Source organism: Gavialis gangeticus, unplaced genomic scaffold (genome assembly GCF_001723915.1).
Source record: "Gavialis gangeticus isolate Ggan-Ray unplaced genomic scaffold, GavGan_comp1, whole genome shotgun sequence".
Classification (NCBI taxonomy): domain Eukaryota; kingdom Metazoa; phylum Chordata; order Crocodylia; family Gavialidae; genus Gavialis; species Gavialis gangeticus.
In genome coordinates this window covers 233,107,747-233,122,832 of record NW_017729032.1, presented here as the reverse complement: position 1 = coordinate 233,122,832, position 15,086 = coordinate 233,107,747, and the positions used below count along the sequence as shown (strand labels likewise).

Here is a 15,086-nt window from a genome sequence, read left to right as displayed (position 1 = left end):
GTTTCAGAACTGAACCATTATATTTGTATGCCTCTGCATGTTCAGTGGGTCCCTGATCCTGCAAATATGGAAAAAAATGTTGAGGTTGCATGGCTCCCTCTACACGTATAGGTAAAGGCGTGATGGGATCTAATGCTCGATTCACATCTTGCTTGCTCCCATGCCACATGTGCATTAGATCCCATTCCACCTTATTGCTGGTGCAGGTTAGGAGCCCAAAGCACCCCATTTGAGGGGCTTCCAGCTGCAGGGGTGCCCTACATACCCCCATGGTGGTGGAATTGCAGTCCTCCTGCCTCAGGGCTGTGTGAAATTCTTAGGACAGGAGAATTGCTCATGGGGCAGAGGGAGGAATTACTTTACGGCTATCCTCTGGCCTTGCAGGTTTGCCAAGAGAGAAGTTATGGGAACCTAGCACCCACAGCTGTGGGACTTTAGCTCCTAGCAGTTGTAGGGTGCTGCCACGGCACAGAGTCTGAAGCTGCTGCAGCTGAGTGTCCTGAGTAGTTGTGAAACTCGTAGCCCTGGCTTGGCAAGGTACACCTCTGCAGCTGGAAGCGGTGTTAGCTGATGGGGAGCTTAGGTCCTCTGGAGACCCTTGGACACATGCAAATTAAAGCTCAATAGCAGCCAGCAACAAAGTTAGTGCATGTTTTGAGGCCTAACTTTATAGCTGGTTGGAGCTTTTTTATTATGTGACAGTTACTTTGCTTGTGCAGCTGGTCTCAAGGTCATTGTGCAATTAACCAGTTAATTTTGCAATACTTCTAATGTTTAGAGGGGCCCATAAGTCACAGTATGGTCCTGTGGGTAGGGTAACCAGCTGGAAAGTCATAAAGCATTGGCCATCTTACTAGCTTTGCTGCTTACCTCTCTGTGACACCTTGGGCAAATAACTACCTTCCAAGTCCCCTCTTTGCTTTGTAAATTTAAAATGCAGAATTCACAGGGATACTAATCTTGGTTGGGTCTCTGGACACTTATTTGTACTCCATAATACATGTTGATGTGGTCCAATTTGCCACATTTAAATATTTACTAATTTTAAGCAACTAACACATTTTTTCAGAAGGCTGACTTTTTTAATTAGGGGTGGGGGCAACTTTTGTGGCCTTTCTTCCAAACTTTTAAATATATTAAAGATGTTCTGAACACCAGTCTAATATATAATACTATCTTTTTCCCTTTGTCTTCTGTATTTAAAATATATAGAAGAGCAAACTTCTGATTGCTGAATGCATTCTGTTATTGAGACACTAGGTTGCCAAGTTATATTTTGTATGAGCAAAGCATTCACTTAATATGCTTTTCCCCTTCATCTGTTCCATGTGGAGAAACTCCACTGCTCTACATGTCACCAGTTCTTTTCACATGGTCTCCAAATAATTTACATTGTTATGTACTAAACATGAGCCCATTATTCCCTTAAAAACCTCCAGAAAACAAGCCACTATCAATCAGTATTTGACAAAAAATGAAGAAAGTGTTACCATCCAATAATTAATTTAACATTAAAGAAGGCATGGTATTCTATCCTTTTACATTTCCTGAGTGGTCTCCTGCACCTAACATTTGGCTAACATTTAAGCAGTAGTTACCCACATATCAAATGTTTACATGCATTAACAGGATGAGCGTTTATTGTTTCCATTGAATAATTCAAAGGCATCAGAGAGAGAGAGAGAGAGAGAGAGAGAGAGAGAGAGAGAGAGAGAGAGAGAGAGTGTGTGTGTGTGTGTGTGTGTGTGTGTGTAAGAGTATCCTGTAGAGGGCAGTTCTGCTTTCTAAAAGCAGTGTTAAATTGAAGAGCTGTTCAGGTAACAAAAAAAAAAATAATAATAATAATAGTCCTTCCATACTTAATTTCTTAATCAAGAAAATAGTTCCAGTGGTTCATAAAACTGCAGTTGTTTACTTCCATATAAATAAGAAGGTGCTTTCATCAGTAGGATTTCATCAGTAGGCTTTATTTTGAAGTTGGCTTTCTAACTGTAATATTAGTAGCAGATAGCAACTGAAGAGCAATGAGCAAAACACCCAGTAGCATAACTAGGGTGGGGAGAGACAGGCACCAGCCCTAAGTGACAACTTATGGGGGGCACCAGTATATTCCCTTTCCCCCAGGAGTCTTTACCATGACAGGGTAGAGGAGCCAGATAGGCATGACCCCCACACCTAGTAGTATATCTGGAGGCATGGAATTGATGCCTCCCTGCCCCACCCCAAGCTTTGCCATAGGAAGCACAACCCTCCACCTGGGGAGAGAGGGAAGAGCAAAAGGGGTACTAGGAGTGCCCCCTTCTTGGAGCTTGTGCTGCTGCCTCTTCTCCAGTGACAGCAGCTCAAGCCCATGCCACTGCAAAAGCAGCTGAAGCAGTAGCTGCTGCCTTTTGCCCTGGCATGGCAGTGCATGCTCTAGCTGGAGTGAGGAGAGCCAGACGGGTAAGACTCCTCCCCACTTCCCCTCCCTTTCTCCCCCTTGTTTCCTCTCCTTGGTGCTGAAAGAACTGGTTACACCTCTGAATATTCTAGTCTTGAGCTGAGTAGACCATGATTTTTAACTTGTCTTGCTTGAGACCTAAGCATATACTGTGTGACAAAATGTCTGGTCACTGAGTTTGGATGTAACAGTGTCTGAGAGCCCTAGTTTGAAGCTTTTGGGCTTGATGTGTTTGGAAAAAGAAAATAGGAAGTATTTAACACTTAAAGAAAGAATCGGACTGTCTGTGATTTGAGCCAGGAATCAGTTGCCTAATTCTTAAGGTATGATCTGTTTCATGGTGTAATCGTCCCACTTATCCAAAAAGAAAAAAATGAAGCCTTCAGTATTAACTCAGAATAATTGTAGCACATGAATGTCAACTCTGCCCCTGAACATGAAGCTCTTTTCCCACTATTCTTTAGTGTCGTGAATTGTTTCCAAATTTTATTCTAGGTCTTTTTTTGTTAGTGATCTTTACACATTCTTATTAATGGACCAAAGGTATCCCATTCACTGTAGCTTTGGAAATTTCTGTACTGGTGCCTATGCAGGCTATAGAGTTATCCCCTGATAGTGCCAAATGTCTTTCTTGGGGGACTGTCTAACAGAGAGGCTCACATGTAGTCACTGTGAAGTCCAAAAGGCTATGTCAATGCACATAAGATTGAGCTCTAAATTCACTATTAGTTTTAGCTGCAGTAAAAAGAAAAAAAACACAGAAGAAAGAAAAGGATCTAAGATTTCTGCCCCAGAACAGTGAAATCAAGAAAAATGAACATTTTAATTAACTCTCACTTCAACTGAGATTACCCTTCCAGTCCTATCAAATCATCATGGTGTGGTACTGACTCAGTTGTGGAGACATCATTGCTTTTATTTTGAAGCTCATCCACTAATATAATAAAATGTTTTTCCTAATTCTGGTCTGCTCCAGTCATTCTCCAAGGATCCCTGCAAACATCTTAAGTTTATTCTCTAATTTGATCTGTGGGTACTTGTTTTTTTCGAAGGATGGTCTCTTCTGCCTACATAAACCCATTTACCTTCCTGAAAATGAGACCCCTTCAACATTGTGTGCTTGAAGCAACTCGTTTTGGAAGAATCCAGATTCAGTATGTTGAATATAGGTTTTGTTCTGTCCCTTAGCCCCACAGATGTTTCCAGCAGGCTGCCTTGGACTTGAGTCCCACAGTTACAAGAGTGAGGGAGAGGCTACATTCTGAAACGTAGAGCTGTTCCATAATACATGAAATCTTTTCTGTATTTGTGTAAGGTCAGTTGGTTCAAGTTCTTACTACAGAACTAGATTAGCATGCTGCCTGAACAAACAGGACAGTGTACAGTCTAACTTTGGGTATGGGTATACTACCTTCAGCCATCTAGGAGATGCTGCCAATAAAACAACCCACTTCTGCTCTTTGCACTCCAAAAGTTGAAAAACAGTAAACATATATATGTAAGCACTGTTGGAACGGCACACACCACTGAACACATCTGAGGCTGTGAACCCAAGAGCACTGCTGAGTCCACACTGATCTTGTGCAAACAGCAGCTACATTATATTTTTTTTGGCTTTAGGTGCATGTTATGGGAATGAGATGGTGGGCAAGTTCTCAACATAATTGGCCTCTCTGGACAGCCACAGCCAGTGGCAGATCATTTCTACAGATGATGGGATTACCTAGCAAAAGTTCTGATGAACATAATGACAGAAGAACAAACACTATGCCTTACCGGAAGAGAGGGGACAGGAACTACCGCAGATATGTCTCTTTTGAACAAGGGCAAAAACTCTTGCGTATCTTTCTTCCAGGCCCTTACATGGCAGTAATTATCCAGAAAAGCCTTCGAGAGAGAGCATAGGTCATAGTAATTCCTCTAGCTCCAGTTAAACAGCACAAAGCTTCTGGCAGTATTTACAGAACCCCTGTATTTGATGTATTTGCAGGGTTTTCTATCCTATGAGGAGAGTTTCCTCTCCTACTTACAGACAGTTTCTCAATATTTGGCAGTTGGACTGTAAACTCTGACTACAGGAGATCAGTCATGTTTCCTTTGTAAATATTGGAAATTTAGGAGATCCCCAATTTTTTTTTAAATTGTGTGTAAAAATAGAAGAGATTTCTCTTTTATGGGGTGTGAACATTGATTTCTGTAACCACTTGTTTCTCATCTCCACAATTTGGGTTATCTGCTACATTTAAAATCCTTTAAACTGTTTCTTTAGTTAAAGTAAATTAATTGACTAAGCCTGTCATGATCAAATAGATCTTTGGTTTCCATCTTTGATTTGGTTGATCAAGCTGTACTTGCAGGCTAGGGAATCTTCTCCATCTGGTGTTGGAATCTAGTGCTACAGAAACAGCCGAAGTACTTGTTAAAATGTAGGAGAGGTTTGATTACATCTCAAGCAAGATGTTACTAAAAAAGCTATCTAAACAGGAAATGAGCTGCTTTCTTTCATAACTGCTTTAGAGGTTTTCATATTGAGACCTGATGAATTCCTTGCATTTGACAATGTCTACTTTTTTTTCCAACCATGTACTACTAAGATACTAAAAGATTGGTCTACTAAAAGATATCGCCCACAAAAATCCTTGCCTCTTACAGCGTTCCGGAAAGACTATGCAGTTTTCTGACCTCCATGAAGCAGTGTTAGAGTTTCACTTTAATCAGTCCTTTGTTTCTTTTACCCTTTCCAAAACTTAGAAGTAGTAAGGTACTTAAAAGCAGGAGTCCTATTGCCTTTAGTGGCTCTATTCATATTGCTAGAAATTAAGTTTATACTTAGTTGTTTCCTAGATTATGCACTTTACTCATTATGTTGTCACTTAACTGGAGTCAGATCTTTTAGCACTACTTTTGTGGTACATAGGGATCCTGAGGGGGGAAACACCATCTTATCTCATTATTAATCAAAACAAAAATGTATTGATACATGTTATGTCTTTAGCTAAAGTTTCACTTCCTTGGAGTTTTAAACCAGTTTCCTTCAGGGCTGAAGTACTGTGTGTGTTTGTTGTTTGCTGACATATTGAGCTGCTCCATGACATGTCTGTTTGGATGCCAGAGTGTTGGTCAAATGTCCAATCTTAAAGAATAACAGGCCAGTCATTATAACTGAGAATTGGGCTCACCTTCTGAACTGTGTTTCTCGCTAATTTCTCGTGAGTCCGAATATGCCAAAGCTACACGTGATGAAGGAGGATGCTTACTAGGAGCTGCCATTCCTTGAGATAGTTGACTCTGTATGCATGCTCACACTTGCCTTTCTTTTTCCCCTCAGTTCTCTGCATGTGTCCTTGGAGTTTAAAGATTCAGGAGGGAGAATAAAGAATACTGACTGCACTTCCATTATGTTATATAACTTCAGGCAATAAGGTGTAGTGCCTCAAACGGGCACAAAGTTGTACAAAATGAGTGGCTTTCCAGTAGGTTTCAAAGCAGCAGTTTTACTAGTAGTCTTATGTCATCAATGAGTCTCTGCTTATTCACTAAGAAATGCCAGTACTAAAAGTAACTTTTTTCCAAATTTGCTTCCTATTCTATATGGAATTGCTTTGATCAGTCGGCGAGTTGCTCTATTGTGGAAAGCACTGGTATATTTTTCGGTGTGATTTTACAGAAACTATGTATTATTTCCATGTGCATATAATAACAAAATTACAGAAAATAGCCAAAGAGGAACCAACATCTCACTGCAACTAGCAGCATATGCTAGTAAGAGGTAGTGATGCTTTACAGCTCATTAAGTAGGGCTGCTACTATCTCATTTAGTTGAGGCTTTCACCCTAAACCATTCTCTCATTAGAAAAATACAGTTTTTCATTCAACTAAAATTTAAAGGTACCTTGAAAAAGTACGATCTTGTTCAGTTCTTGTAATTCAGGTTATAACAAGGTTTTCTAACGTGTTTGCTGGAAGTCAGAGATGTAATACTGGCCAATCCAGTTAGATAACTATTATCAAACAGTTTTTTATTGTGGGGTTCCTTATACATTTTCCAATATTGAGTGAGTGTGTCTATACTGTAGTTGCATTTTAACCAAAATTCAATGTTGCAATTAAACTGACACTACAGATAGCTGTTCTGTGGGGAGAGGGGTATAGGGGAGAGGCAGTGGTGGGCCTATCAATAATACATTTGTGAATTGTTCCACCAGACTAAATGTTAGTGATACTGTGGGAAGACTGAAGGCACAAAGATGGTATATGCAGTGTTTTCTCCTGGGAAATTGCACTTTAGAAATGAAATGTTTTCTACCCAGTATACAAAGGTGTAAATGGATTCTGTGTGCTACTGATGTGTAGGGAAGAAGAAGTAAGCAATCCAATACAAGTCAACAAAAGCCTTGTGCTGCTTACAGTAGGCTTTGGGGTAGACCATATCAAAGTAAACAATTTGGCTTGCTGTTGAAATAAGTTGCACCAGTATGCACAGAACCAAGAATTGCTTTGGTATTAGATGGAACAACCTTTCAGTTTGAATTCTCTTTCTTTGTACTTCCTGTATTGTATACAGCAAAACAAACAAAGGAAAGGCACCTTTTCTGTAATGCATTGGCAACTGGAAGCAGATGAAATTTGGACATTAAATCAGCTCTTTTGTTTCTTATTTTGGTTTTAGTTATATGGAGGCCTTGCTGTATCTTATCTATGCTTATCAGAATAACAAAGAACTCTTGTCCAAAGGCCAGTACAGAGGGCATGATGAAGACCTGATCTCACATTACAGAAGAGAATGTTTACTAGTAAGTGGTGTATGCCCAAAATATTGTGGTTTGTTTCAAATGGTAGAAAACCTAAGTAATTTGCATACAAAGGTGTGATTAAAAAGCCCCCATGTGTTAACAAATTAAGGACATTCCTATTCTGTTATGATGTGCTCAAAAATTGGGAGGGTGGAAAATGTAAGGATTAAAAGGAAGAATGTCCCATCATTGTCCCTTCAGAATAAGTAGCAGTTCCTGTTTTACTATAACCTTGTAATGAATTTGTCTATCACCATGGAAGAGTGACAGTAAAAAGAATTATGTTGTAGTGGTGGACAACAAACTCAGTATTTTGTTGTGGTTTGGCAGGGAGCAACCACTGGAAATAACAGCAAAATAAATAGGGGGGTTTTAGCTTAATTTTTAAAAACAAATTGTAGCAGAGAAAATTTAGTCTCTGGAATAATTACCAGAAAGATTATGATTAGGTTGGCACCAAATTCAAGTGTGTGTTGGTAGAAAGAGGCATAACACTTGATCTGCTGAGAGAAAAGTTTTTGAGATGGTCTGAATGCGATCGGCCTGCAACTCCACACATCTCATGTAAAGAATTTTTGTTTTTAAAAGCTGATACCTGGCAAAATGTGAAATGTTATATACTTATAGACTTTCCTTTTTTTATGGTGTTGCGTGAAGAAACTAAATGAACATGCTGCAGCACTGTTTGAATCAGGAGATGATCAGGAAGTAAATAATGGACTGATCATTATGAATGAGCTTATTGTCCCATGTTTGCCATTGCTACTGGTGGACGAAATGGAAGAAAAGGATATTATTGCTGTAGAAGATATGAGAAACCGCTGGTGTTCGTATCTTGGACAAGAAATGGAGCGTAAGTCGTATTCATTCCTTAAATTCAAAGGTTCATACACGTACATGTGAGTCCATAGACAAATTGTCAGTTTTGAAGTCATGTATAACTTGATGATGATGTTGTTCCACAATAACGTTCTCTGATCCCACAGATGATGGCATTTGGGCCTGATCCACTACCCATTGCTAGAAACAGTTGTCTCTCCCTTTATTAAATTAAATTCTAGAGCATCAAAGGAAGTCTATTTTGAAGAAGGAAATATGCATATTAGCATTATTGCACATGTATTGCTTACATATCAGTTCTGTTTAACTTCATATTTATTTCATTTTAGTTTTGAACACTATCAGATTTGAAAATTTAATATATATATTCCTAGTTAATACTTATAGCCCAAAGGGTAGAGTTTATTACAAAGTGATATAACTAATAAAGAAACTGGTAGTTGTCAGAAACTCATTTGCAGGGGACCCTTCTTCCCCTCCCCGCAAGTTCCTTCCCTCTGTGCTGTCACTTGCCTTAAGCAACAAATTGATGTTACCCTGAGAACTCCTTATCCCAACAAGATTCAACACTTGTACTAGGTTCCACATCTGCAGTAGGTGAGTGTCCACTAGGCTTACGTGGCCTCTGCCTTGGATTGTGAAAGAAAGTATGCGCGCAGACCGAAGTTACGTTTGTCACGTGATTGGCCCCCTGAACGCTCTCTACAGCCAAAGCTCCGAAGCCTGAAATCTAAGGGCACTTTTACACATGCTCGGAAGGAGCAGCGCTTTAATTAGAGTGGCTCTGAGAACTGCTGTAATTAAAGCGCCACAGTGTCTCGTGCATCCCTGTACTTCAAAATGGCTGCAGGGGCACTTGATCTAAAGCTCATTCAACAAGCTTTAGTTCAAGTCCCCCCGCTGCTGTTTTGAAGCATGGGAATGCTGATACACAAGATGCAGGAAGCTGCTGGAATGCTGTAAATGCCATGCTCCAGCAGACTCAATTAAAACATTGTGCTGTAATTAAAGCATGCCAGAGCAGACTCCATGCTTGTATACAGGCACCACCAAAGGCAAAGCATATGCCATAGTTGGCTTTCTAAATCACTTCCAACCAGGAGCCCCTGAATAGTATTTTAATTGCTCATAAGTCACCAGAATCCTCTAAACATTTTTGGTATGCCTGAGGTACCTGGAGCCACTCTGGCTAAAGGGCCATTTCTCTCAGTTGTGGAGTTGATCTTACCACTGCAGGCAGAAAATATCCCAGGGTGCCTAGCCCAATATCTGCTTCTGCCTGTGCTTGGTAGTGGCAGGTGTCTTTAAGTATGCATGCCTCAGTCCCTTGGCTAAACCATGTGCAAAATTATATAGATATATATTGGGAACATAACATAATCTATGCAGTAGTAAAAGCAACATAAATTAATTGGAGCATAACATGAGCTTTCCAATGAGACTACACCTGCTCTATCAGTACAGTAAAACAAAAAAGCATTCATGAGACCATAAGTATAACAGAGTTCATTACAGCAGTATTCAGTTACTCCTTTTATTGCATCAGTAAATGCAGAATTTGACATTTATTTTTGTATTTTGCAGCTAACTTGCAAGAAAAGCTGACAGATTTCTTGCCAAAACTGCTTGATTGTTCTACAGAAATTAAAGGTTTCAATGACCCGCCAAAATTACCTTCCTATTCTACACATGAACTTGTCGAGAGATATGCCCGAATCATGTTGTCACGCAGTCGAACTCCAGCTGATGGAAGATAAACTCTGCAAACCTTCCTGAGCACATTGTATAAACTTTTTTAGTTCTTAACCCTTGCCTTCCTGTCACAGGGTTTGCTTGTTGCTGCTATAGTTTTTAACTTTTTTTATTTTAATAACTGCAAAAGACAAATGACTACAAACTTTAGCCAGACTGCAAATAAATAAAGCTGAGAATCGCATGGTGCTCAGTTTTTCAACCAGAGTTCATGCAACATTGCAAGTCTGATTACTATGGCAAAACTGCTTTTTGCCACCTATCTGTTACAGTATTACTTTGCTTTTATCTGAGATCCTTTACTTTATCAACAGCTTTCTATTCAGTCTGGATCATTCTGTGACTGCAACTATTTTAAGTGTCCAGTGCTGTGTAAATACATGGTACTTGGTAGCTTGTAAATGAAATGAAAGAATAAAGTTTTATTTATGGCTACTTCTGTGTTTCCAAGCACATACATTGTATATTAATGTATTATATAGGTTGTTTTTAGGTAAGATTCAGATACAATATATTGATGGGCTGCTGGGTTTTTAGTCATGATTCTTCAGGATTTATGGCCCATTTTTTTGAAGGTGGTCACTGATTACAGCACCTTGGAAAACTGTCACAATGTTATTACACCCTCTACTTTTTGTATGCTCTTTACTGATCTGTATAATATTGCATCTGGCTCATATTTTGAGGCCACATCAGGTTTCAGGTGAAGCTACAGACCGGTTTCCAAAGCAAAAATTAATTACAATTTCCTTCTATTCATAGAAGACATTTTTAAAAACAAAACTATTTTCAATAGAAATAGAAGCTATATTACATGCTCCAGGCTCTCAGTAAGATTTATTTTAAGACGATTAAGTTGAGTAAATTAGGGCTTTATAAATGTGAACTCTGTAAGACTGCAGAATCTATCGCAGGTTAAATATTCATTTTTTCCTGTTTCATACGTTTGGTGTGTTATACGTGAACTGCACCACTCTAGCTCAGAGTGTAACTTTTCACTAATTCTTGCTATGGAATAGGATGCTGCTGTTGTTACAGCAAAAGATTTCCAAAATCAAATATCAATTCTTATTAACTCTCTATCAGAAGCCAATGAAGAAATCTGTAGAGCTTGTTTTGTAGAACTGAAATACTGTCTGATTTTAATGAAGATAATTATTTTGTGAAAGAGTTTAATGCATCCTTAGGTAATCCTGTTAACAGAAAATATTTTGATTCTTAATCTTTATAGCAATCATTTTGTGGTAGAACAGTAAAAGATGTAAATATGTTCGTGTACGTGTTTATTGGAGCGACACCAAATTACACTGTTGTAGATTCTATATTTTTTATGGCTACTAAGAAAATAGTGCAGAGGGGAGGGAAGGGTTGATAAAATTCAGACCGTCTCATGGGCACCGACTAACATCAGACCTTACAAAAAGTAAGAGGTTGAATTTATCCTCATTTTGAAACCTTTCATATTGCCTTTGAGATGCACTAGTTGCTGTAAACTGGAGTGCAGCCCAGCATATGCAAAGACCTGGCACTTCAGTTCTGAGTTTCATAAAGGAACTGTTTTCAAGAATACATCTTTTCAGATTTCTTGCTCTTCAGTGCATTTTATTAACCATTGTTAAAAACTATAAAAATTGTACAGCAGCAACAGTATGCAGAAGGCAACCACTACCCATGTCTTCCATGGAAAAACTTACATAAGAGCCTACAACTGTGCACATGTCTGACAACGTAACCAAACACATTGCTGAAGAACTGAAGGAGTACAGTCTGTGAGCAGGTGAAACTCTGGTTTGGAGGTGTTTGAAGATGATTTTGGGTTGATAGCAGATCCCATCTCAAGGTGGGAATCAGCAGATTTTTTACTTACTGTATCCATTTGTAAACCCAGAATTCTAAGTAACTTTAAGTTCAACTGCTCTGCTTTCATGGTACAGAAAGCAGATACATAGCCCCTAAGTTGCTTTTATCAGGATGGTGAATTGCATATGTAGAATATAAAAAAAGCCTGAATTTTGCTTAATCTTGTTTTTCTGTAGACTTTTTAAAAGAAATAGTAGGCTTTATATTTGCTAGTGTTTTTAATGTAAGACTAGAACACACAGAAATGTTGATGGTGTTTCTGGGCAACATGTGCATGTGTCATGGGATCAGTAGGCCTGCCATGTGTATCTAACAGCTTGCATCCTTTGCCCATGTTTTTCCCAGTTCCTTAAAGGGAAAGTGATGTTTGTTGAACACATCTCCTCCTTTAAGGAGCTTTATATTCAGGTCTTGGCTGCAGTCCTTCAGAAACATTGTGAGGCTGTTCTGGTTTTTCCCTTACCAGAGCTCTGGGTGGGTGGGTGTGTGGGTATGGATGTGGGTATGAGAGCCATATAGTGCAGAGTGGCCAACAGGTACGAAAGTGGGGAAAGTGGTGGCAAGGACAGAGGGAGTGGAAGTGAGTGGGCATGCGGGACCTGTGCTGGTGTCCTGGGACCAGCACCAGTGAGGTCCAGAGTGGGGCGGTAGGAACATAGGGCGTGGGCTGGTAAGGAGCTGTGGAGCCAGGTTGGGCTATGCCAGCAGGGAAAGAAGGGATCTGACTGGGCTCCATAGAGTCCCTGCCGGCCAGGACCCCATGCTCCTGCCACCCTGCTCTAAGCCCTGCCGGCTCTGGCTCCTGGACTCCGGCACAGGCCCATGCTCCCACTCGGCTGCTGCTGGCTCCCACACACCCACTCAGTCCCAGTGCCTCCACCCCAACCTCACAGTACCCTGACACCACGTGCCGTATGCTACCCATTTGGGCTGAGCAGCAGCAGCAGGGAACAGACTGGTGCTCAGTGTGGGGAAAAAAGTGGTCGCTCCCCCTCCCCATGGCTGGCCCTTCCCGTTACAGCCGCTAGCAGCCTGCCCATGGCTGTTCTGCTTCTCTGCCGTGTCACCCTGTGGGGCAGTGGTGGCAATGGAGTGCAGGCACAGGTAGCTCCATGTGGGCTCTGAGTGGCTGCAGAAGGGGGAGTGGCTGCTTTCGCCCATACTGAGCACCAGTCTGTTCCCCACTGCCGCTGCTCAGCCTGGGCTGCATGCCAGCTCCAGGCTCACCCATCCATGCTGAGTGACGGCGGCGGTAGCAGCAGCAGCTGGACAGAAACTGCTGCTTGGGGCAGAGGAAAGTGGCCCCCCATCACTGCTGCCCGGTAGTGTTTGCTCGTGCCATGCTCTGCTGCAGTGTGGCTGCTTCAGCACCACCTCTGTGCTGTCCGGTGTGGCAGCAGTGGCCTTGTGGAGCAGCCACAAGGCAGCTCACAAGCCAAGCAGTGGTGAAGCAGCCACACCACAGCCTTGTGCAGCGCGAGTTCTTGGTGGGCAGCTACAGCAAATACTGCCCGGGTGGGGAGCGGGGATGGCTTTCCTCCTGCTGAGTTTCTGCCCAGCTGTTGCTGATACTGCAGCTGCCACTCAGCTTGGACAGGGTAGCCTGGAGCTGGCACAGGGCCCAGGCTGAGCAGCGGTGGCGGCGAACAGACTGGTGCTTGGTGCGGGTGAAAAGCAGCTGCTCCCCCTCCCACTGCCAGCACCCTATGCTGCAGCCGCTCAGAGCCTGCACGGGGCTGCATGTGCCTGCTGTTCTTTGCCTCTGCTGCCCCACAGGGTGGCAGTGATGCAGCAGAGAGGCAGCACAGCCCCACTCGGGCTGTGAGAGGCTGTAGCAGGAAGTGCTAGCCGTGGGGAGGGGGAGGAACTGCTTTTCTCCCATGCTGAGCACCAGTCTGTTCCCCACTGCCACTGCTCAACCCAGATGGGCAGCCTGGGGCACGTGGTGTTGGGGTACCACGGGGTTGGGGTGGGGGCACTGAGAGTGAGTGGGCATGTGACAGCCAGCGGCAGTCTGGTGGGGCCAGGGCCAGGACCAGGACCGGGCCCAGAGCAGGGTGGCGAACCCTCTTCCCCAAAGGAGTACTTCCAGGGGGAAGGGGAGGGACTTCTGGTGGCAAAGGTCAGAGGTTAAGGGCAGGACTTCTGGCCCCAAGATGGTGACCAAGGGGTGGGGCTACCCATGCAGCCCTTGACAACTTGCTAAAACTCAGTAAGTAACCCTCCACCCAAAATAATGGCCCACCCCTGTGCTAAGGCCTTTTGTTTTCCTTGTCAGATATATGGACACCCTGGCAATGCTGATGGAACAAGAGCTGAAGTGGTTAGAATCTGGATTTTGCGGTTTGAAAAGTGCACTTTGTTAAGGCAGGGGATTCATCAAGAATGAATAAAGCTTAGTTTACTCAAATGCAGTGGTTCACTGGAACTCAGCAAGGAATTAAGAATCCACAGGTAATATTTTACTATTGTATATTTCATATTTTCATTTTGATGTCATTTTGCTGAGATTCATCTTCTTTTGAATCAGGAGTGTGGGCCTTAGTCCTATACACTATCTTGCATATACCTCAACATCCTAATCTAGCTTAAACTCTCCTCTTTCGCACCTACGTATTCACACCTACAATCTTTAAATCTATTGTCCTGAGGGAAAAAACCAAAAAACTCCAAAATGTAACATGGATCATCCAGCATTTAAGACATTTACTGATTATATTATTTCAGCTTCTTCATTTGATCAATACCTTTAATTATGAATATGGTATTTATGTATCATAACTTCCTGTTTCAGATGCAGCAATTGCGGCTGTGATGTCATCCTTCTAAACTGAAATAAAAGGATTTTATTTAAAAACCTTGTAAAAAATTACCCATTTTGCTATGAATTCCCTGTGACAGATCGTCATCATACCATTAAAGTTTAGGGACTTAGATGTTGATTGGAACAATTCATCAACAACTTTTAGCAAGTTACTTAAACTTCACTTTAGGACACTATCCAAAACTTAAGTATGCCATGAAAGCCAGTGTAAAAATGCTGACTGCTACACCTGAAATTCAGGATGAAAAGATTGATATTGGGAAGAAGTAGCTATGAAAGTTACTATTGCAACTATTTGGGAAATGGTTATGTCTAGTTCTTCTGTCTGAAAAATATTAAACAATAAACATCAGAATGTTTCCGATAAATGGGTCTTAACCCTTGAAGTACTTTAGTTCTTGCTTTGACAGTATCAAAGGTATATTAGGATGAAAGGGAGGTATACAAATACTTAAGCAAAAAAAAGTTAAGCAAGTAAATGCCTTAATGCCACTTGAGCCACCAGTGACACCTGTTACACATGTGCATGAACAACTTGACAGTAGTTGGTAAGTTCTCAAGTGTAACTCTTTCTACA

General features: G+C 41.5%; 1 protein-coding gene across 1 annotated transcript in view; it reads left to right on the top strand.

Annotated features, from left to right (window-relative positions):
• Nucleotides 1-11,095, top strand: part of USP25 (ubiquitin specific peptidase 25) — a 183,636-nt gene extending 172,541 nt beyond the window's left edge. Inside the window, exons 25-27 of the mRNA XM_019523898.1 lie at nucleotides 7,110-7,233; nucleotides 7,891-8,086; nucleotides 9,658-11,095. Of these exons, the coding sequence (XP_019379443.1) occupies nucleotides 7,110-7,233; nucleotides 7,891-8,086; nucleotides 9,658-9,830 (493 nt within the window). The 3' untranslated portion in view covers nucleotides 9,831-11,095. The remainder of the gene's footprint in view (nucleotides 1-7,109; nucleotides 7,234-7,890; nucleotides 8,087-9,657) is intronic.
• The last annotated feature ends 3,991 nt before the right edge of the window (nucleotides 11,096-15,086 follow it).